The sequence below is a fragment of the Buteo buteo genome, chromosome 5, assembly GCF_964188355.1.
Source record: "Buteo buteo chromosome 5, bButBut1.hap1.1, whole genome shotgun sequence".
Lineage (NCBI taxonomy): Eukaryota > Metazoa > Chordata > Aves > Accipitriformes > Accipitridae > Buteo > Buteo buteo.
The window spans coordinates 40746993-40771896 of NC_134175.1; the positions used below are offsets into that span (position 1 = coordinate 40746993).

The following is a 24904-nucleotide window of genomic DNA, read 5'->3' on the forward strand; positions in this document are numbered from 1 at the left end:
AAGGCACCACGTAATGCTTCTCATGTTTATAGCCTATGAGCCAGACTCAGCTTGTAAGACTTAGCCTGGTTTCATGGCAGAAAGTCCTGCCAATTGTAGCCTCTCCATTCAACTTAAAAAGCACTGAAAGGAAGACAACTTGCATCTTCATTTACTTTAACCCTGTAACTTAAGGATAAGCATCTCCTATCCACCACCTCCACAGCCATTTCTCCTCTTGATTATGTACTCTTCTACCATATAGAAAAAAAAGCTCAGTTAATGCACCCTCTCACACCTAGGTTACACAGGATACCAGAGCAAGCAAGCAGAGCCGGGAATTTGCAGCACACACAGCCAATTGCACAAGATCCTAGTTTGGAGATTTAATGCATTCACAGCACAGGTACCTGCTCAAAAGGCAGGGCCTGCTGCCTTGCACCACAGCACATGCAGAGCAAGAGGGCATCCCCACAGTATGGGGTAGCGCATCCAATGCGGTTTTGCCCCATCTTAAAGCCCACGAGACCCCTCGCACTGCTAATCTCACCTGTCACTGTGAAGCAATACTGTTAGCAAGTAAAACCTTAAATTTTCAGTTGCAATTAATACGTGTTCAGCTCCATCGTGACAAGTTATAAGGTTAGCTGGCAACCATATCTCCACAAGAACTGCCAGACAGTAGAAAGTGGTTGCCAAGTTATATTCTTTCTATTTGCTGGGAAAAATTATTAAGTAAACAAATATATCCCAATTTAATTTTTAAATAGTCATTCTTAAGGGATGAACTGAAAGATAATTATGACTTGGCACACCTGTGTTATTTTACTTTTCTCCCACCCAACACTGGAAAGATAAAAGCTTTTCTTAGTGAATGTATTCATAGATTATCTGATGCAAAAATGGGGCATCATGATCTCTAGTCAGATTCCCCGGCTAGCACTGGCCATGGGCTTCCCCGCTGTTGACCTCACACAACAAAAAGCAGCCTCTGGACTGGCCTTGCTTTAAGCAAGGTCTGGGCCAGCTGACTTTTGAAGTCTCCTTCCACACTAAATTATTTTATGAGCCTATGAGTTTACAGCCTTTGTCACAATCACAGGCTGACGTCAATCACACTTTCTGGCAAGATGGTGTAACCTGATATTAAGGCTGGGAGCAAGTTTCATCCATACTGCCAGTTTTCAAGAGTAATTATCTCATTGAGTGCAAAATCACCAGCCTGTAATTAGTTTAATTGCATCCTTCTGCAGCTCCCACCAATGCCAAGCACTACACAGCCAGCAATGGGCTGGTAATGGATTAAACACCCACAGGTGAGCCACACCAGAAGAGTTCAGCACAGTTTACGGTAGCAGGCAATATTGTTGGCTACCCCAAGACTTTGGCTGTATGGTTTGGGGTCTGAAAGCTACTTGCCTGTGTGCCCATTTTTACCCTTTAGACAGCTTAGGTGAATTTTGCTCTGAGTTTCTCAGGAGTTTTCATTTACATGACTGGATAGGCAAAACCTCAAGTCACACAGACCCTTAAGGAATAAGGCAGAAAGAGCAGATGGAGCATCACTCACTAGAAAAAGACCATCAGGATCACTAGAAGTTCCCATCACAAAACTTCGCCAAACTATGCCGTTAGCTTCACTCCTAAGGAAGTAGCACCCATTGCTATAATGACAAAGCCTTGTAGCACAGCTGGCAGGGACCAGGCACTGCCAGCCCCCAAGGAAATGAGGGAGAAGGACAGAGAGGTGGGGAAAACACTGCTAAGGGGGGCAAAGAGGAAAGCAACAGGGATTTTCACACCTGGGACAGACCTTTGAGGAGCATAATAAAGCCCAGCAAGAAGTGCAGTACACACTAGTGGTTAACAACACACAAGTTCAGCCTCTTCAGCCACTCACCTGGGATGGGTCCCCTCCTCCTGCCCCAGCACTGCATCCCCTGCAGGCACCTAGGAAGGGAAGCAGCTGGGTTTATAAAGCCAGGTCTCCTGACCTCATGCAGCGAGGGTTCCTTGTCTCTATGGTAGTAAGGCTGACCCCATCATGGACCAATCTGGGAACTCCCAGGAACACCTGCTGGCTTGTTTGCATCTCCCAGGAATATTCTCCCAGTTTTGGTGGAAAGGGGATTTCCAGTCCTGGCTTCTTTTCAAGACCACCCCAAAAAGTCAAATGTGTAGATAAGAAAGTGTCATTCTTAATTAAGGGCCATCATTTTCTTCCCCAGCCCTTACTATTAAGAAGCATCCTTACCCTCAACCCATCTGGCACCCTGCTGAAGGTGGCAGGCAAAACAGCTGAGAAAAGACCCCAGGGGTGCAACTGAGAGCCTTGGGGGGGTTCAGTGTTCTGCCGGGATGGGGTTTAGTGTCTTGTACACACAACTACCAAAATGGCCTGTTAATTTTTTACTTAATGGCTTATCCTGGCTTCAGCTATAAATCCCTACAGAAAGAATCAAGTTAAAGATTGCCTTATGCTTAGTGATACGCCCTAAACAGACACTACAGACAACACACATACTGTCACAACAGATCTCTATATTTAGGTCGATTATTAACTGAGTGATTCACATGACGTTTAAGTTCTTACTGTTCTTCCAATGCTTAGTGGGTGTTGTGTAAAATTTAATTTCTTTTTTTAATGTATGCATTTTATATTTATTACCTTATTCTACCTGAAATCACCTCCACACATATTCTTATATTCATTCAACCAGGATTGGTGGCAACTGCTCAGAACTTTATCAGGAGTCTGATGGTTTGGGGTTTTCTGAGTTCCACAGAGCTGTAATGTTACAAGGATTTCATTTTAAAAGCAAGTTTAAAGGGGCACCTGATGGCCCTTCTCTCCAGCAGATGGACCCTTCCCCTCCCAAAAGGCCTGGTGGACCTGGGCAGTTGGGCTAGTTCTTTTCCACAGCCAGCAAGCCCTGATGAACTTGTACATCTCTTTGGCCCAGGTTCTCAGCTTGGGCTCCTGGTCCTGCTCTTTGCACTGCTAAGGGCTCAGAGGCTTTGCACTTAACTGTGATTTTTAAGGACTTCCTCACCAAGAGAGACATCACCTGTGGATGTGAGAGCCTGAAAGGCAACAGATTAACACTACTTGATGACATTCAGGAGAGGAAAAATTGTTTCATTGTTTTAAAGTGGGAGTCTCCAAGAATCAAAAGGCTCATTTTCTCAATTGCTTTGCATGCGTAGCCGGCCAGTAGGTGACCGTAATTGTCACCACAATTAGATGGAAAATTCAACCGTTCGACAGAGAAATGAGAAGCGCAAAATAAACCCACCCAAAACTGAGTACAAAATTGCATCATTCACATGAAACAGCAGGACCCTCTTCGCCATGCAGACATGCTCAGCTCTGCATATCAGGCAGGACCATGGTGGTCCCCATCCTGCCGTAGTGAGCCGCCAATGCTCGGTCGAGGCCAGTGCATATCATGTCCAGCTCTTGGCACTTGTGCCAAACAGCTCTCTGTGCTTTCTGAGCTGCACAAAGGGCATGGTGCTACCTCAGAAATAACATGGGAGGGTGGATGCTCCTTTTCTCACAGGTTGCTTAGTAAGCCATTTGCCACCAGCCAGCTGAGTTTCAGAGTGAGTCAACAGTGTGTTGCCACTTTGTCCTCATGGTGTTAGAAGTGATTCATGCTAGATTTGAAGTGAAAGCCAAGTTGCTTCCTTGCCTTAGTCACCATCGGCTAACGGTGGTGGGTTTGCTTGAATTCCCCTTGGCAGATGGGCTGGAGACCATTTCTTTAGCTGGGATTCAGCTCCATTCCAAGCAGGGACACACAAAACAGGAATAAAACACCCCAGCCCTGTTCCAGCTGCTGCAGCAACACAGATGGGCTTCACCCTGCTTGTCCCCACTCTCCATCACAGACAGCTTTAAGGTCAAGTCAGACAATTATCCACCAAGAATGACATGGGTGGTGTTGATAGACAGCCCCCACACCCCCCGATTATTTTGGGACACAATGGCTACCATGATGAATCAGAATGGCTACTCTATCATGATTTCACATGAGCGAGGACATCCTTCCACCAGCAGTTGGCTTAACCCTCTCCCCAAACAATCCTGAAATAGCACGTGCGGTTATTAGTTACTCGGGGAAGATAGGAGTAAAAAAGCAGCAATCAAACGATTAACATAATTTCTGATTATAATCTTAACTACATGGCAGTGAACTAAATTTTCTGATGACAAACCAGAAACCCAACCATAAATAACCTACTTGAAATATGAAGAGCCACTATTCCTTACAAAGGTGCCCAAAGATGAGACTCTGGGGGACAATCCCACCACCCAGTTTCAGCTGTCGCTTAAGGCTGGTATCACAAAACACGCACTATCACGCATGGAGAGACATAGTGACCTGCAGAAATTGGTGAGAACAGCCTGACTAGAGGCTCAGGCTCCCTTTATCCAGGCACCCAAACCAAGTGGTGAAAGCTGGTAATGCAAAACCCTCCTCCCCGCCTTCATTACAAAATTTGCAGACTCACTTTGTTTAAACAACTATGTAGAGAGGTGTCAGCAGATTGCATTTCTGACCAATGTGTTCAGGAGGTGGATGCACGTTTAAACCAGCAAGAAGGTTGCATGCCTATTTGTTTGGGACCAGGCACTCCTCTTCTGCAGGCACGGTGGGGATGCTGCAAAGCCATCAGCAGGGACTGGCAGAGCCAGAAGAGAGCCAAAGCTTTTGAAAAAGCAAAGCAGAATGCCTCTCCTTTTTTTTCCCCACTAATTACTCCAGCGATGCCCAAATTTATCCCCACGTTCTCACTTGGACTTTATTTCTTTCAGGTCATGCATGTGACAGTAAATAACTATGGCTGCTCAAGAAACAAAAGTTGCGGCCTCATAGGCAGCACCGTGAAATGAGGTAAATCTGTCGGACGAGGGAAACTGTGGGCGGTTGTGGAATAATTTTGCCTGGGACAATGTTCTTTGTCCTGAGCACAGCTGTGCCGAAGCACGCACTTGGCTTAACGTATGTGGCCTCCATGCTTTTGCGCTGAGCTTTCCTTTCCTGGGCTGCTCCAGCCACGCAGCCTTAGCCACATTTTTCTTCCTGCATGAGGTCATGTTCTCTTTTTTTTACTCAACTCTTCCCTGATTTTACTACCACAGTTTAAACTGTTAGGTGATGTCATGGAGATCTTAATTCCCAAAGTGGTGCCAACCATCCAGGAATTCTTTCTTCTGGGAGATGCTAAGCTTTGAAAATGTTTTCATGAAGAAATTCCTCCTAGCATTGCATCTGTTTGAGTCTATTCAACATAGTATTTCTGGCACGTTTCCTCTCTAAAGCATAGTCTTAACTTCAGCATTTGAATTTTCACCCTCGGAAAATTATTTCTCAGTGCACTACTGTCCTCATCTAATTTTGGATTCCTGCTAGTCAATCTTTTTTCCAGCTATATCATACTTGCTTATAACTTAATATCAGTGAAATCAGAACTGAGGTTTTTCTAGGCTGCACTGTTTGCAGCAGTCAAAACCAGAAGATTTTAGGATTAAAAAAATATATAGCAAAAGAAAAACGTAAGTGTATGTGTTTATATAATGAGCAGTGCTTTTAACATATCTATCAGGCACCCTCAGAGGAAAAAGGACAAATTGGGGTCATGTGCCTCCACGTCCACAGTAGGGAGCAGGCAGATGCTGGTCTACAAGTCCCAGCATAAGGACATAGTTGATCTGGTACTCCAAGTTCACTCACTGCCTGGGTGGGGACTTTATCCAGGGTGGTGGTGTACCATCTTTTACTGCTTCATTTTGTTTTACTTAAAACATTCTTTTCTTCCAGCATTCTATTTGTTGTCCTTACTCAAAAGGCTCCAAAGTGGGTTTTATTTGTTGCTTTAACTTACCAGCATAGCACAATATTGTGTAGAGCCTGATTTGCATCACTACTCCCCAAGAAATGGAAAGAAGGATGTTTTTTTCTGTGATGAGCCAAGACAGGCACTACAGCCTGTTGTGATCTCCTAGGCAGACTCATAGCACTTGGCACCTTAGTTCCCTCCTGAAATGTGAGAGGCTGGTGCATCCCAAAACCCAGTGACTGCCCTGCCTCCCTAGGCCACGCATCTCTGGGGACCAGACAAGTCTACACTTGTCTGAAACTCCAGTTTGATTGGGACAACCACCCTCTGCTGTAACATACTAAAAAAAAAAAATCAAATTATTGCAGTGTCAAACCTTTCCTACCCAGGTAAGCCTGGAAGCATGTAGCTTTACAGAAAGAGTATGAGGAATGTTATTTCCCTGCCTGCTCCATAGTTGTGACTAATCCTTTTAACTGAAAGACTGCATTGTTTTGTAAATTGGAAAATTAATTTTAAAATGTTTGCTTGCTGTTGAGGATTTATATAAGACTAGGCCAACTCTTTGGCTAAGCAGCTCCAGCCTTAGGTCTTGGCTCTCCTCACTCATGAAAAGCCCTTTTCAGCTCCTGTCCAGTCTTAGTTACAGATGCTGCTGTCTTCCGATGTGTTCCCTAGGAGGTCTTTTCTTCATAAGCTTCTCTATTGGTGTGTTTCCCATAGAAATTAAATTGTGCAGCATTACCCCTTTCCCTGTCTTTGAACCCCTTTTACTAGGCAATTTTAGGTAAAATCCTTCCTGGTATTCCTTTTTGCATTTACCAACCCCTGCCAACACATGGGTCAGGCTTACAGAAGCGGGATCATTTTGCATGGAGCTTAGTGGGAACCACCCATGCATGCAATGCAATGCATCCCACACTTTGGGGGGCTCATGGAGGGATTCACCTCCATCCTCCTGAAAGCCCCAGGGATGGCCCCTGCAGCTGGCAGGGCTCATACAGCCACCAAGAACTTGCTGCCGGTGGTTTCACATACTCAGCACCCTCCAGCGAGTCCTGGAGAGCCCAAATGCCAGCCTTGGACCCTCAAGTGCTGACCAGCATCCTGCCGTCACGGCACGACCCAGCCAGCTCCCCTGCTGCTGCCTGCAAATGGATTTGAACCTATGCTGAAGCTGAAGAAGCTGTATTGAATCCCAGCAGCCCTGTGAGACATGATGCTGCCTAATCATGCACAGAGCAGTTAAACACTTCAACAATATCAGGTTTCAGATAGCCGGACTGCTACCTCTGGAGAAACTTTAAGCTAACAAATTAGGGTAGACAGTCCCTTTCCTATTCTCAAGGATGCCCAAGTCACTAGTAGGGAAAAATAGTCAATTCTGATCTACCTTCCTCTGGGAACATCATCTGTGCACTCATACTTTGCATATGAACTGATATATACAGAGACACATACTGCATTCTCTAGTTTTGTGATTCAAATACTTCTTCAGCAAAAGAAAGGAGCCAAAATTGCTCTTGATGTCAATTTAGACTAAGCAGCACCTTACACGGTGGTACATCCATTGCCTCTCCTTTGCCTTAACATGAAGTTTGGCTGCTGGAAGATACTATTTGCAAACTGGGCTCCATCATCTCCAACTGGAAAATGACACTGAACATCTGTCAATCTTCTGACATGCATGTTATTAGACCTATGGCTTGACCCTTAGAGGATACTGAAGTTCTTCCAGCCAAACCATTGTGAATGCTTCATGTCCAAACCTCACTGCCTCTTCCCCAGCATGTGTCCAGCAGCTGCTAAATGGGACAGAGCATTGCTACGAGGAAGGAGTTTTTGCTCATCTCTGATGTCACCAAAGACCAGGCTCTGAAATGCCTGTGTCCTCTGAGCACTCTAAGACCAAAGCCAGCTGTCATCTAACACAGCTTGTGCTCCCACTAAAGCATAGGCCCATTGTCATGGCTTCTGCAAGAATTAGGCATTTCTCCTCATGCTTTGACCTGGATTGAGTACAAACCGGTCGTTGCATTGTGCTGCGGAGAAATTAAGTCAGTCCCAACACGAAGAACACGCTGCAGGATGTTTGGCTACAGCCAACATTCTCTCACCTGCACTTTGCAAACTCCCCTGCCGCTGATTTTGAGAGGGTGCCCAGCACCTTACAGCTGCGTGCTGAGGAGGAGCCGATGCCAAGGCTCCCCTGCGCCCGTTCACGCCAAGCAAAGCAGAGACGAAACCCGTGCTTCTTACAAACAGGTTTATTTGCATTTTGACTGGAGCACAGATTCTAGATACAGATTTCTTCTGCACAACAGTACAAGAGCCAGTGCAAAATATGCTTTTTATTTATTTATTTATTCATGTACAAAAAAAACCAAAAACCAACAAATGAAAAGACAAAGAGTGTGGCAGTATTTACTCACAACTGGTACGCCTCAGCCTCCAATCGACCCACCTCCACTTGCCCTCGCCCATCACACCGACTTCGTAATCGGCATCACCTGTCTTGAATGGCTGCATTGTCAGTGAAGAGAGGTAACTCCCCTAGCCCTCTGAAAGATAAACACTCACCCCAAGCAAACTGGGACAACAGCAGGCTACTGAAAAAAGTTGGACACACCAGCTGATCACCAATGCGTCCCGCCCGCAGGGAGCAGAAGAATTTTGTGGGACTGGCAAAAAAAAAAAAGGTACAAATCAGAAATACACAAAGAATTGGGCACCAGCTTAACCCATTTGTTAAAGAAAGGCAAGGATGTTAAGATACACCTCCAGTCTGCCTTCTCATATTCACCCACAGCAGTGATGATCAAGGCCAAATACTCCCCGCTTTGAGTACCCTGTGCTGTCAAACAGATTATAATCTTAAGAAAATATTTCTATTAGTACCATAAAGTTAAACCATTTCATAACTGGAGGAGAAAGAGAAGCTACAGTCTGAATACAAGCATTTCTTTGAGAACAGTCAAAAACAAAACCAGAAACAGACAAAAAAAACACCTGTCCCAGTCATCCACCAGATGATTGTTAGAATTACAGCCAATGCTTAAGCAATACAACATTGAGCTAGGAAAGCCATCGTATGGTTGTTCTGCTTAGGGAGTAGCTCTTACTAGTTTACAAAGCGTTGGGCAATCTATTTCTCTTTAACTAATTTTCAGAAGCTGCAATACAGAACTGCAGTGGTAGTGCAAGAATATGCCCATCTTCACCAAGGTCTGGGATTTACATTGCAGAAATTAATCAAATTTACATCACTCCAAGTGTACCATGTCCAAATCACCTAGAGTCACTATTATGGACTTTTATATTTCTACCCAAGGAATAGCTGGGTTTCAAAGCTTGATCAACCAGAGTCTTTTACATTGAATTGCAATTCAACAAAGCAGAGTACCAGTTAAAGCCAAAGAACACAAGTACTCAGCACGTATATGTGTTGATACAGTACAGTATGTATGTGTGTATATATATATATACGCATAAATATGTATATGTTACATTATAAGGAGAGTGCCATTCAGGACTTCTGAACTGCAAGAATCCTTTTACCACATCCAAGTCTTGAAACTTCAGCCCATTAAATTTCACACCAAGACAATGAGAACTCCAATATTTTCCAGATTGAATTATTATTTCTATTTTAGCCAATTAACCAAGCAGGGCCAGCTGAAAGAATAGGGGCTTTAATTTTAATAACACCAGTCCTGCCACCTCAGGCAGATGGCACAAATTTCTATCACCAGATTATTTGCCCCTTCCCCGCCCTGCAGTTGTGTATCATGGGCACATGATGAGTTCTCAGACCATCACCAGAGTCGTACTATCTGATCTGTATCAACTTACTCAGTTGTCAGAGAAAATGCTGCAATTTATGAAATAATTTCAAACAGCCAGTACAGATCTGACAAGAACCCAGGTTTATACTTTGCAGTACTGGCTGGAGTCACGCTGGTTTTAATCATGTAGTGGTTCTGTCTTTTCATCCCCAGCGAGCCCACTTCTACTCATAGTGGCTGCCATCATACATACAACCTCAGAGCTGGACCGTTTGGGATACCATACTATTCACTGTAATCCTAAACCCCAGACCTTATAAAGGTCTGCTGTACAAATTTCACATATAGAGCTGAAAAATGTCTCATTTAAATCACTTTGAACAGGAGGTTTCATTTGTTACTTTTTAAAAAAGAAATAGGAGCAACAAAAAGTAAAAAAAAAAAAGCAAGAATAAATGTAACAGGCATTTAAGAGCAAAGCAAATGCAAAACCCTTTTGGATATCTAGATGAGGGGGAGCTACTCATCTCCCTTGCCTTTAGCCTACCTAGAATTAAGACATCTAGCCCAGACTAATCATTTGTGCTTCCTCCAGTCTTGAGGAAACCAAAGCTTCCTTCTGGAGGCTGTCACATCCTCAAACAGGGCAAATGAGTCTCTCCAGGGATGGCAGACCCCCTGTAACCACAGGGAGAGTCTAAGATTACCTGCCACTTACACAGGTGAGACAAGTCTCTCTCACTCACATAAGCCACTAACACAAATCCTGAAGGCTTTGCTTGGTTCCTGCGTGGACAAACTCACCAACTTCAACAGGGCAAGGGTTTGCTTTTATGTTTTTGGGAGGCAGAGGGGGAGGTTCATCAGCAGTCCAATCTCACACCAACGTTGCTCGACCACTTGTACTGGCCGCTCAGCCACGATCGTTCATGGCCAGTTTGCCCAGGTACAACAACCGGTTGGTTGCGCAGCATCATGCAGTAAGGGCAAAGGGTGCGACACGTTTTCCTAACACCCAGAGATGCATCGCAGCCTGCAACTTCCTCAAGGTGGGCAGTGGAGGGGGAGATGCTGATCTCCTCCCTCTGGTGACCAGCGACAGGACACGACGGAGTGGAATGAAGCTGCGTCAGGGCAAGTTCAGACTGGACGTTAGGAAAAGGTTCTTCACCGAGAGAGTGGTCAGTCACTGGAACAGGCTCCCCAGGGAAGTGGTCACAGCACCAACCTGTCAGAGTTCAAGGAGCGTCTGGATGACGCCCTTAGTCGTATGGTTTAGTTTTAGGTAGTCCTGCGAGGAGCAGGGATTTGGACTCAATAATCCTTATGAGTCCCTTCCCAGTCAAGATATTCTATGATTCTAAGCTGAAGTAACTTGACATTCTCTTAGACACCAAACTAGCTGTGCTGTGTCTTCATGGGTGTGTATGTTACTTGACCACAATCCTCCAAATTTCTGCTGGGACTACAGAGGCTCAACAAGGACTAGAACTACTCTGTCAGGTAAGAGTAGGCCTTACACACACATTGAAGTTATACAGCTTTACAAACAGGCTAACATAGATAAAACAGTAGAGCCCACCCAGTAGGACAATATTCATAATCTATGGGATGTTTACTCTGGTATACCTTCTTACAGCATGGAAAGGAGAACAAGATACATTGTCAAATTCAGTCTCATGTCAGTATAAAATTATTTTATTTTAAAAAAATCTAAATATAACAAGGCCCTAACGGAGAGTTATTTTTGTTCAAAATTAATCAAGCAAGTGCTACTGAAACACTATGAGGACTTTTGCATATAATTCCTTATGGGCAAGATTTCTTTTTTAAATAATCAAGAACAAGTTATATTTTTTTAAATAAGCAAACAGTTCTCAGTCCCTAACTCTGGGTGCAAAGCTACATCTATCCTTTCTTCACACTGCTATGTTTCAGTATTGCTGTGTCCCCTGAATTACAGGGCTATCACATATAAGTGGATACGGTACAGGCTACACTCCTGGCAGCTCCAAGGTCTTTTTTAAACCCTTCTCATCAGGTCAGATTCACCTCCCTGACTTGCATGCCAACAACAGCCATGCCATACATTGGGCCTGTATTACAAAACAGGAGGAAAAAGCACAACCAATGTACACCTTCCAAAGCGCTTTCCACAAAAGGAACCAAACAACTCCTGGTACACCGGGGCACATTGGTCCCACGTACTCATAAAAACAGCTGGAATTTATTCCCTGTTTTGGAAGGCAGTTGTAACTGCATGGCCACAATCTGGATGACTCAGTGCCGGGGGCTCCCCGGCTGCCCCCCTCCACGCGCGTGGCAGCACAGAGCTGGTTGCAAAGCCGGGGAGATGACACCGGCACCAAGGCAGGGTCAAGCTTGACATGGCGTCACCTTCCTCTCAAAAAAATGGCATTTCCCATCCTCCGCAAAGGCATTTCTTCCCCCAAAGCTCCCCCTGGCCTCTCTGTCTGACCTCCCCTCTCTGCCAGGAGACCCCTTACAACCTCCTCACCTACGCAACCTGGTCCTCAACCAAGAAGCCTCAAACTCCTTCACTCCGGGGGGAGGAATCGCCATGTCCCAAAGACTGGGCGTCCTCTTTGGAGAAACACTACAATTCATGGAGCATCCAGGACAGCCATTGAGCAAGATCGTGCCTAAGTAGGCAGAGTTACTCAATTAGCTGAGCTGGCTGAAGGTTTTCCCATTGTAACACGATTTTTCTATTCTAGTATTATTTTTGGTATAAAAAAATTCAGTGGGGATGGGTGGGTTTTTTTGCACAAAACTTGATGCTTTTAATGAAAAAAAGGTTGCTTTTCCCAATATTTTGCTGCTTGTTTCTGTTGGGAAAACTTGAAACACATCGGTTTTGTCAGAAAAATATCAGTCCGTGTCTGACCAAATTCCTCCGGTGTCAGCTGGGAGCTGTAATTCATGGGCTCCATGTCCCCCTCTTTCCCAGAAGGCTGGGCTCCTGGGCACCCCTCCAGCCTTCATGACGCATTCCCCCTTTGACTAACCCACAGTAAGAGCATCATGGGATCTGTAACCCAGCCAAAGAGCTCAGCCCCAAGGGAGACACGGCGCACAAGGCACTTGAATGGTAATTTCTGAGGTCTGCAACAGTAGCTCAAACTGATGCTGCTTTAAGGGCCAAATGGATTTAATTAAATGTTTCCATTTCAAAAGGCTAGAACATTTTATTCAGCATTTTCCAGCTGACAATTTCTCATTTTTTTGAAAAATTTCCATTCCAGGAAAATTTTTGGTATTTCAGCTTTCCATCTCAATTCAGGATGAAATTCTATGTTCAAGTATCAGAATTTGATGGTACATGGACACTCGGTTTGGGAAACAGCCTTATTAACTAGCTGCCAAAAGTGAAATGACTCCATCCATGCAAGAGGGGTGTGATCCAGTTTGCCTTTGACATCAGTGGAAGCCACTTTTTCAGCTCACTGGAGCCTGGATGGCGTCCCAAAAGACCAAGGGAGGGTGGAGTTGACCATAGTTTCAGATATTGGAAACAGGAGTCAAGAGTGAAATAGCAAGAACATAAGAACCAGCAACTAAGATGACCTGTTACCTGGACTCAATCAAAACTCAGTTTTACTTACTTTAGCAAGTAACAGGAAGAAAAATCATTAAGATTATAAAACCTAATTCCCAGTTACAGTAAAGATACCAGTTAATCAAACCTTTGTAGAGTAGAATAAATCCACACTATGAATTTGTCATGAGCTCTGTAACTTTCAATGTTCAAAACATTTCCTCAGAAAACCTTCATATACTCCAATCAGGGACACTACTCTGAAGCTAAAGGTACAATATGGTACTGAACTGCTTGCCTCAGGTTGTCTGTCCTCCCTTGAACCCACAAATTGTTCTATTGGATGGGTATTACAGAAGTTCTGTCAGGAGGGACTACGGTCTCTGGACTTTGAGACATCTACAGGTGGAGAACAGCTAAGAGTGGGCTTCCAGGGTTGACATTCTGGGTGAGGACTGGGCATCAAATCCATCCTCTGCATTGTCCAGTCTGTTTTTGGATGTAGCCCCAAGCCTTCCACCTCAAAGAGTAAAAAAGAAGCCCCAGGGAGCCTATGTCCACCAGCAACAGGGGATGTGTTGAAAGCAAGAGAGCACTTAGAACAGTAAATAAATCAATTCACCCAACCATGAGGGGTCTAGAGAATTGGTTTTTGTTTATCTTTCATTTCCCTTTAGTACAAGGCTGATGTTTCTAAGTAATAAGCAGAAACCTCGACAATTTTTAAGACTGAAGAGGAAGGGAGGGAGGAAGAAACATGTACAAGCTTTGAGGATGTTCTCAGCTCCAGCTTAAAAAAAAAAAAAAACAAACCCAAAACAAAACTACACACCACCAAAAACGTATATCTGTAAAAGCAAGTTTTTCCTTAAGCTGTTTGGTAATTCTTAGTTCATAGGAGCATTTTATCCAGAAGGTTCTTCATGTTTCCAGTCTAGGTTGTAGCAATCTCAGTGAGGCACTAAATTTTAGGCTGTTAAAGTCTTTCTGTGCAGCACGGTCATTTTAAAATGATGTGGTAGCCGTCATTGCTTTCAGCTGTAACAAAGAAATGCAAAGCATTTTTTCATTCCTTTTAGAAAACAGCACAGATACAGAACTCCAGATTTTCTCCCTAGGTAGTTTGCAATAGTTTGTACTCTTGTTCCACAACCCACTCATGAAAATCAATGTTGAACATGTAGGTTAAAGCATTTACATAAAAAAATAGGACATACTAACTGTCATCTTTTATCATTTTACTGGAAAGTTTTCTTCTCATTTATGTCAGTGGTATCAATGGATTTATGAAAGTTTTACAACAGTGTAACTGAGAGGAAAGCATAGATCAATCAGTCTACCATATGTAAGTTGATGCAACACCTTGACTTACACTATATTAAGTTACTTATCTTTTCAGGATAACAGCACTGAGTTTGTGATAACGTTTAGTGCAATTGAAAGGAGGAATTATCTTTAGAGCCACATGTAATAGCAGCAGCAATACATACCTTTTAATGTGCTGATAACAAAACAAGATTCATCTTGGAAGTTTTGCACCATCTGAAGGGCAGAAGGAAAAAAGCCAACACAAAATATTTTTAGCAATTAAATTCAAGTTTCTTTCAGTGCCAGTATAGAGTTTAGAAGAGAGGTATCAAACTGTCCTGAGTGCTGCCCTACACAGTCCTAAGTAACCCTGCCCGTAAGATTATTAAAGTACATGACTGATTAATTAAGCTCCTTGCAGCTGCTAATGTGCTTAAGAGAAGCTCATACTAAAGTGCTTGCCTGGAATTGATCTAGCTTATTCAGCATTTTACCATCCTCTTTGCAGCTCTTGATCCTGCAAGTTCTTATACCGCTCCAGTCAGTCTATTAAAGACTGTGCTCTTAATTGCCTTCAGTGAAGCTGTAGTTGTTCAGACTGGATGAAGGCAGTCCCTCTCCTAAAATCTAACAACGGTAATACACATTCAGCTGAACGAGGAGGCTCAGTTGAGTTACATTAGCACCTGAAATAATATCTAGAGGTGGTCAGCCCTGAAAAATGGACTCCTTGCTGAATAAAGGAATATTGCTACTGAAAAGCCATCTCAGCAGCATCCACCTGGTTATTTTGACCAGACATCAGTATAGATGTTGTGCTTGCAGGAATCATTTACCTGCTTGTATTTTGTTGAGGCACAGGAATCTTAATGAAACTGCTACGAGAGGCAAGGCAGACCATGGGAAGCAAGATTAGTATCTAAAGCTATTTGAGTTATTCATGAGATACAACTAGATTTTCAGAACACGTGCAGGTTCTAGCGAGGCCCCTAACTAAAGAGGCAAGTTAAGAGATTCACCTGACTTCAGATCCAATCTGAAATGCTCATTTAAGCTTCATCCTTAGTCAATGCTTCCTCCCATCTTAGAGTAGCTGTGTGGGACAGAGGAGGTGAATTACCCCCAGGAGGTGTCTCATACAGCTGAAGCAGATGCTGGACACCTAACTTCAGAAGGGAGCTGACCAGAACCTCTCCGATCAGCTCAGAAAATCCAGCTTTAAGCAAAAGCCTTCTCCTAGCTATTGAATATCATTCAAGTAGAGCACTTTCCAGCTGTAATTCCTCACACCAAATATCGTTTTCAACTTAGACTAATTTCCCTATTCTCTTCTGGGTTTAACATCCACCCCCTGCTCCCGCAAATCAAACTTCACTGGCCAGTCTGTGTGTCTGTGCCTAATGATGCATGAAGTACATTCATATAGTGCCTCACTCTTGCCACTATAGTACTAGAACAAGAAAAAAATTATTAAAAAAAGCAATAGACATTGTTAATAATTGACTTAAATAAATACTTAAAGCCTCATACCCAAGCTGGTTCAGGCAATTCCCCTACCAAGAGTTGCCTCCAAGCACTTTACATCTATAAAGCATCAAGGTTTCAGATTTAATCAGGCTGAAATAGCAAGGGGACTTTAGGAATAAGCATTTCAGCCTTCGATTTAGGCTCCAGTTGAGACCTATGCTCTGCTTCATTTGTTTTAACAATGTTTCTTAAAAATGAAGCTCCTTAAGTGATTCTGGTGCATGAATGAGTAAGTAATTTTGTGGGGGGAAAAGAGGAAGAAGGGCAACTCACTATTAACCTGCAAGTTAATGGAATGGACTAAATTAAGCCATCATATAATGGGACACAAACAGCTAGCAGAGGTCCATTAATTTACGGTGTGCACTTACACAGCACTGACTCTGACCCAGTGGTTGTAATCGCTAGCCAAGATGTAAGATTAATTGCCCTACAGATTTTCAAACTTGCCTTTTTTAGGAAACATTCCTACTTAATTTTAAAGATTCTCACTGTAGATCCTTACTTCAAAATTTGTTTAAGTAGCCAGCATAAAAAGGAAATGACCGATTTTGTTCTGTTTTGTTCTGTTTTCAAAAAAAGACTCTTTTACAAAGCAAAGATCTTAAAATCACACCAAAATCAATGGTATGCATGAATGATTTGCTTAAGTATTTGCTTTAACTTGTTGGGATTAGTAACCTTGCAAAGCTTCCTTGAAGATTCATTCCATAATTTAAAAGGTCATTCTAACCTCAAGCAGTCAGACAACTGTTACAGCTCTGACAGAGTTTGCACTAACCCCTTACCTCATTGCTCACTAATACATGGATTCCTGTGGGTCCCTGCCGATAGATTCGATTTATCTGCTGTGGAGAAATGCTGTACAAGTTTGCAATCTTCTCGATTAATTCCAGCGTGGTCAATTCTTCCAAGAAGATTGCATGATATACTGCAACAAGTTGAAAGTAATTACAGAATTATAGAGTAATTACAGAATAGCAACTACAGATTACACTAAGATGCCCAATATCAACAACCAAATGGGTTTAAGATCAAGGTTAAAATCTTGACAGTAGGTAAACAAGCTTAGTAGCTTTAATGCAGTACCCAAATATCCAGCTTGATGATTTCTAGAAAACCACCCAGTACTTGGATACAGTGGGCAAATAAAGCATACGTCACTTTTGCCCAGAGGAAAACACAGGGACTAATGACAACATGGGGCAATAAAAAAATCTTCTCATAAAGACGTTAACATTTTTGGATAATGTACTTTTACTGATTTTGACATTTTAAAGTAGATCCAATTAACAGTAAACCACATGATATTATGTTACACAAAAGTAGTATTTTATTAGATGTTATCCCACTGATCCCATAGGCACAAACTAAAGACTACAATGTATCAAATAACTGTAGATGACAGTATTATTTTTTAAATCCAGTCCAAATGGTAGAAACAACCAAGTAGACAAGCTGGGCCTGGTTAATACTATGTGCAAGAACTAAGGACAATTTCTATTCTCATTTGATCGTACATCATGTCATGAGGGATAGTTAAGAGCAGCGAGTCCCCAAAAGCTTCAAACTTCCAAGAATTAGAACCTCACTTTAAGACATACCAACCTTCCATTTCCCAGGATATTTTCAAACAAGCCATAATCTAAAGCAAATTGTGGATGGGAAGGTAGTTTTTAATGCTATGGTCCCTATTAAGAACTGAATAGAGAATTTGCTGCAGCCTTCTGCAGATAGCTTGTAAGTTGGGTCTGTTCCCCAGGCAGACAGTACCAGTTGGAATGTGTAGCCCTGAAACTAACCCAAGCGGCAGAAGTGGGATAAACAGGACGTCTTTAAATACTCAGGACACCAAGCTGTCCCACGCAGGAGCTCAGGCAGAAAGCAGCATTCTCACCAGATAAGTGTTTAACAAAATCCATACATAAAAACTTACCACAAAGACTGCCATCTCCATTTTCTCGTTTTTGGTGGAGATGGGACCTGTTTTGCTCTGGTTCTTGACAGACATAAATTGTCATCTTGGGCCTTACATTTCTAAGGATTATTGAAAAAACAGTAGTGAGTTATTTAGTAGATCTAAAACTGTTCCAGTCAGCTACCAAACAATGACAGATGGAATCATTCAGGCTGTGCATAAATAACGGACTAAGGGATAGTCTTGATGCTGGTGACTAGATGTCTTAGGAGGTCTATAAGAGCCCCCTGGGAGGTGGTGATACAGTGCAGAGCACCTTAACCTCTTCAGGATCAGATAAGAATAAACAGTTTACAGCATTTGCCAAGCAGCTCATCATACCTGCTTTTACTGATTTGAATCCTGCCCAGCTGTAAAATTTATGATGTTATTGCAATAAAAGTAAGTTTAAGAGTCATTTGAGGCTCCAGGGGTTGGTTGGTTGGTTTGTTGTTTGTTACCAGTGATGGAGATGCAAGACAGGGTATTGTAGGCCGTGTCTCACATGAAGTGGATGGAACCTATCAGCTGGTAGCAAATAAACTACTGGGGATCCACATTATGCTGCTTCATTTCGGCAACATTTCTGAGCTGTGCTTGGGTTTGAATACCTTTGTGATCTCCGGCCTCTGAGATGACCTCTCTGAAGTGTTAAAAGGAAGTCTAAACGCTACAGCTCCAGGATTAACTTCTAGTTAACACCGAAATTACCAAGGGATGCTGCCATAACAAAAAAAATAGGAAGGAAGAAGTACAAACCTTCCTTTGATTGCATTAAAGAGCCGAATTCCATCAGCAGGGCCACAGATTTGAACAAAATCTTCTTTGGACATCTTCAGTAAGTCAGCACCTACATATTTCAAATTGATTTTTTTTCAGAAGTTAAGCAAATCTTAGCTTCCAAATTGTGTGTATGGGCAGCAGGAAAGGGCAGGGGGAGAGAATCCACAAAGCTAAATCAGACAGATTTGCCTAGAAAAGTTGCAAATTCAGAGAGGTGTATGCTACAAATCAATCATCATGAAACAGAGCTAGAAGCTGCCAAAAGAGCAGTGCTGCACTGAAAGATACTCTAGCCAACTCAGAGACAAGCTAGATATTTAACATTGGCCATTAAATGACCCAATTTTCTCTAACTCCCACGTTCACCGGGTTATTTATCATGTTGCAAGTCAGAAAGAGGCTCCTCAAGGTTTCAATATCTTTAACGATTTCCCCTTCCACCAACCTACTGCCGTGTACAACTACCTAATGGGAGGGTACAGTGAAGATGGAGCTGCAGATGGAGCCAGACTCTTCTCAAAGGTGCACAGGGACAGGATGAGAGGCAGCAGATGGAAGATGGCAAGCACTGATTAGGTATAAGGAAAAACCTTTTCACTGTGAGAGTAGTGAAGTATTTGAAGAGGTTGCTTAGAGACACTGTGGAATTTCCAACCTTGGGGATACTCAAATGCAACTGCACAAGGCCCTGGACTTGCTTCAAGCAGGGGGTTGCACCTAATGAACTCAAGAAGTCCCTTCCATCTTAACTTACTCTCTTCCATCTTTACTTATTCTATATTTCTACAAACTGTTTTGGCAAATGCTGACTAATCTAAGAACAAAAGAACAACCACACTGGATCAGACCAGTGATCCCATCAACAGTGGCCAGCAGCAGATGCTATTGGTATGAAGCATGAGCTGCAATCACAAAAGAGAATAAAGACAAAATCATTAGACTGTTTAAACTCACCCGAAAAACTTGAGAAGAGTCTACAGAATGGAGAGAACCTATTACGATGAAGCCACTGCTGGGCATCTTGAATAGAAGCAGAAGGAAGGAGATGCTACATTGCAAAAAGAATAAGAAGGTCTTGAAATGAACTGTTCACCAGTGTCCTAAAAAAGAAAAGCACCACATTAACATGATCTCAAGTACTTACATCATTGCTGGGAGGCAGGAGCTCCACTTGGTGGGTTGGAGAACTGTTGCTAAAAAAAATTATGTAAAGTTGGAAGAGAAAAAAAACATTATTTTAAATTTTACATTGCAGTGTCCCTCCTCTTCCCCCTCCTCCATTTGACTCAACTGTCACAAGTTATATACCAACTTGGCTCTTCTCTCTATCATTTTAGAAAAGGTGTCCAAAATCTGGACCAAGAGAAGAAAAAAAAGAAAAAAAAGAAAAAAAGAAATCTCTATTTGAGCTTTTGTTGGTCAGTTGAGGTCCTACTCAACACTGAGAGAAAAACTCAGTCTACTGACCTCATTCAAGCTTTTCCATATGGGTGACTCACTAATGTGACACCATCTAAGCAAGGAAGTTGTGACCAACAGAGTGGCTGAACTCAAAATTTCTACAAGCCAGAAATCCCCTAACTAAATCCACTGTCTAATAACGATTCTTCACAAAAATTCGATAAAGGACCTTATAATTCAACCCTGGTGTTATCTTAAACATAGTAAATTGCAGTTTAACTCTTACTCAAAACTACATTTCTACCAAACCCTCCTAAAACAGACAGGACTTTAACATGTCAAGGATTTTCCCAAAGAGTTAATAATCTACCACTGGAAGAAAATGCTCAACAGATCTCTCTACTAACACCAATTTTTGTCATTTCAGTGTTTGTCCTTATTCATAGGTTGAGGTTGCTCATTGAAAATTTGTGATACAACATTGATTAATTAATAAGCTGTGTGGGAAGGTGACAAGGCTGCAGAGTCCTAGAGAAGGAAAAGAAAGACCTACGTCAAATTCCTAGGGGAAAGTATGTTGCAGGGAGGACTCAGAAGTACTGAGGGACCCTGCTGTATATTTCTGTCATCAGCTGTCATCTTGGGTGTTTCAAGACCACTAAAACTGTTTCTTTATGACAGCTATATTGATGAATTAAACATGCCTCCTGTTAGCCCTTTGTTCTGGAATGGCTTCTCAAAACCCAGGCTGTTTTGCCCCAGACAGGATTTCTTCCCATTCAACTGAGAATTCAGCACCCCAAACCACCTCAGGACAGAAAGGAAGGAAGAAATACCAACTCTGAAGAGGTGCTGAAGGCTGAAAGCCTCTAATGTTCCTGTCAGAAGATACTGGGAATTGCTGGTACAGGGCATGGTGTGTTCTCTGACCCCCACAGAAGAGTAAGATTGGAAATTCATGGCAGGAATTGCCCTGGTGGTCCTCTGATGTTCACCTCCCAGCCACCACATAAGCAGAGGACATACAAAGAGTAGTCTGCGTTACAGGGAATTCCTGGATGGAAGGTCTTAAAAGGCTTTGTGGGAAATATTCTCCCCATTCTAGGAAGGGTGGTCCTTGACCTCTTCTTCCAGGGTATGAAATGCATGGACGCACAAAACACATGCACACAAAGGCTACCGTATCAACAGGAAAGATAAAGCATTTATTTGTTACATACCCATCTCCAAGGTTGAAGCTGTTGGGTGAACTGTTGTAGCTTGGAGATGGAGCATTGTTCATTTGATAAGGCACATCTGGCCAGGGAGAGCACTGTTGGAAGAAAGGCAGCAGGGATACTTTCATAAGGATGGAAATAAAGGATTCGATTCTCCTCTCATACCACATTCATGCTGTTGCCACGCCACTAACTTCAGCTCATCACTCCTGCTGGGAGGAGGAGACAGGCCATGGATTTTCTACGCTGCTCTCCAAGCGGGCTGTCAGGGGGCCAGATTGATTCCAGTTGTGCATTCCACATTTCTCCCATTTCACAAAGCCTGTCCCCAAATAACACTGGGCCAAAGTGTGCACAGCTGTAAGTCAGAGCAACGCCAGTAAGTCAACTCAGACTGAAGGCAGCAACGATACAGAAATACCCCTGGTCTCAATTATAAATCCCTAATTAAATCCAGGCAAGAGTGACAAATACGCTCCAGTGGCATTGCTTCAGGTTTATACCAGTGAAAGAGCAGAATTTGAACCAGCCTGCTAAAACCTCTGGCTATTAGTGAAAGAGCTTGAGTTATAAATGGGCATTACATGGAGAAAATGTAAGATAGACAGACAGACACAAAGCTACTAAAAGCCTTCACAAATGTAGGTCAAACTCCATATTCCATTACAATAGTGTAAAACCAGACTAACCCAGCTAGAATTGGTGACTCTGTTCTGAATATAAGCCACCGTAATCTGCAGGAGAAGTCTAGCCCTGTGAAAACTCTCGCCACCAAGAGCTCAAGAAAATGCTCTGTAGTATCCTTGCTTGCAACAATAAAAAAAGAGACAAGTGTAGCTTTGGAGTTTTATCATCTTCACAAAGACTAGCAAATATTTTATCATCTCCACAAGCACTAGCAAATATTTAACTCTTTGGCAACCCACATTTCCCCATGCAATATGTCAAAGTGCATCAGAGCTCACAGGGAGAGTTTGGGATCTGCCAACTCAGTAGAATTAGGTCTGTGTACACAAAAGCCTCGCTAACAACCACCACGTTGAATTAGAAAACATGCTGGTCACTCCTGGCAATGTGAGGAAAATTGAGTGGGAGGGACTGGATCTCACAAACAGGAAGTTTATTTAAATTAAGAAAAAACCCTCATTTTTAGAAGTCCAGCAAGCCACTTCAGAAAAACAAGAACTAAATCAAACAACAAGACATCCCCATAGGGAGATGGAACAGCACTTTTAAACCAGTCTTGAGTCCTGTTGCTTAGTAATCCTGCAGCCTGGGGTAAGCTTATATGTACATGTTAGTAATGGCATGGAGGGGTAGAAACACATACATCTCTACACCAGATGCACCAGAATAGAAGACATACAAGATATTCCTAGAGTACAAGCCAGAATCTTCTGAGATCTTGTATGTAATAGTAGCTTCATAAGCACATTCACAGAAAACCAGATTAATAATTTAATCAGACAGCCTATTAATCTGTTCAAGTGCCCCATCTCTAACATGAGCTTTTGCCAGGCAGTTCTAAAGAAAATACTTCATACAGCTGGCATCTAAGTGTCATGACAAAAGTCTGGGAGCACAGCAGAAGGTGGAGAAAACATTTCTTTTAAATCTAGGCTGCTAAAGGTTGGTTTATACCCTGAAACATAAGAAACTTCGGCATCTTTTATAAACTTCAACAGTGAGAGACATTTTATAATTTCACTCTGCTCTCAATTTCAATCAGATCTGGGCATACATGTTTCCACAAGACAATCTCCAGGGCTCGGTTAGACTGAATTTTCTCTCAAATCTATCTCCCAACATGTTGAAGTAGTATGACGTGTCTAAAACGCTTTACCTCTGTGAGAATAGTTGTCTCATAGGAAGGCTGATACTTCTCCTTCTCTTGGGTGGTCTTCTTCTCCATTTTTTCCCTGTCAGTCTTCTGTTTTCTGTCTGCTCCTTTAGGCTATAAGCACAAGCACAAGCTTTCCCTTATGCAAAATATTACAAGTTTGGAGACAGAGGCCAACAGATTTTTTTTCTAATCTGTTCACAAAAGTCTCCTTAAGATTTATGGGAACTCTACATGTGGAACAAGATCAGATCTGCATTTTCTGGACAAAAAAAATCAGTCAAACATCTCTGCTGTTTCTATAACATCCCTCATTAATGCCTACTGCAATTCCAAAACAGGCTGACCACAGTCCTGAGAATTGATACCAACTATTTCAGACCATGAGCCCCATGAGTTATGCACCTCAACTAGTATTTGTACCATCTCTCCAGGAAAAGGAAAGACACTGCTCACAGGAGCAAAAGTGGAGCAGCAGATCATTTGAGAAAACAGACCAATTAAAAGCTTGTTTTTAAGTGGCTACAGGTCTGCCATGCCCAGATCAGGAGCTTCAGAGATGCTTTCTCTCTGAAGCTTTCTCTCCTCCAGGTAGCATGGAGAGGAACTCTGCTGCAACAAGCGAAGGGTATTTAAGATATCCAAGATATACTCTCATTGTACATGGAGGATTGAATCAAAGAAGCCATAATGTCTTGATTGCCTAAGAGTACCAAAACACAGCAGATACCCTAAATATCTCAAGTATTTGTATAGTGTTCAAGGCACAATGGACTAGCATAAGTCTTGGTGCAGCAATTGGATCATTTGAATTTAACTAGAAATGCTGTGTAGTTCAGTGTTTATGTCACTTTGTGTGTAAGACTCCTGTTTAAGAACTTAAGCATACCCAGTTAAAAGTCTGTTCTACTCCGTTATTTGCATCACTCCTGCACAATTTAAAAACTGTGCATGTTATTGTGTCTTAATCTATGTTGATGATAAAGCCAAAACTACCTCATACCTTGAACACTTTGATCTGGCAGCTTGCAGAATGCAAGTGTTCTGTGTATTCACCATTTTCATTCTGCTTAAAGGTGTCGATTTGCACCCGGAAGGGCACCCCTTTCTCTCCTCCATGTTTCCGTGGAGTAAATTCTGTGCTGATGCAATGTACCTGGCAAAACAAAAGCTGTGCTCATCTCTGGAGACAGTTGGAAGCTGTGCAAATCTGAATTTCAGATTTTGCCTGAACATGAGGTTTTGGCTCCTCCCAAGAAACTAAGAGAGATAGAAGAGTTCATATGTTTTCATTTCTGTTCCTCGGGACAAAACAATTAGAAGAACAAGCAGCCCGGAAAGAAGCAGGGCATCAGGAAAAGCATCCTTTGATTTAAGTAAATCCCACATACAGATTAAAAACAGATGGTTGGCGTTTGGGATGAGAAACACTCATGAAAGAGGAAAGCAAGCAAAACTAACAGGTTGTGAACGGTTTCCGCCAGACAAAACCCATGCTTAGAAAGCAACATCAATTTTTTTTTTTTAAAAGAAGATCCTAGATGTAGCAGGTAGCACTCCAAAGCTAGCAAGTAGCTAGCAAGTTGGTTTAGCAAGTATCCTACAAGTTAATTATACATGATTGTCACTTGAGTTTGTATATTATCATTAGTATTTCTCTCTCTCTCCTTCATGCCCTGGCTACCTTAACTCACCAGGTCT

The 24904-nt window shown here is 42.5% G+C and overlaps 1 protein-coding gene across 2 annotated transcripts in view; it reads right to left on the minus strand.

Moving 5' to 3' along the window:
- Positions 1 to 12168: 12168 nt before the first annotated feature.
- TFCP2L1 (transcription factor CP2 like 1) overlaps positions 12169 to 24904 on the minus strand; it is a 34031-nt gene continuing 21295 nt past the window's right edge. For both annotated transcript variants that reach the window (XM_075028763.1, XM_075028764.1), the window contains 10 exons: positions 24207 to 24359; positions 23207 to 23317; positions 21367 to 21458; positions 19890 to 19938; positions 19700 to 19793; positions 18722 to 18812; positions 17942 to 18042; positions 16794 to 16936; positions 14661 to 14712; positions 12169 to 14208 (listed from right to left, as the gene is read on the minus strand). In XM_075028763.1, the coding sequence (XP_074884864.1) occupies positions 14171 to 14208; positions 14661 to 14712; positions 16794 to 16936; positions 17942 to 18042; positions 18722 to 18812; positions 19700 to 19793; positions 19890 to 19938; positions 21367 to 21458; positions 23207 to 23317; positions 24207 to 24359 (924 nt within the window). In that variant the 3' untranslated portion in view covers positions 12169 to 14170. The remainder of the gene's footprint in view (positions 14209 to 14660; positions 14713 to 16793; positions 16937 to 17941; positions 18043 to 18721; positions 18813 to 19699; positions 19794 to 19889; positions 19939 to 21366; positions 21459 to 23206; positions 23318 to 24206; positions 24360 to 24904) is intronic.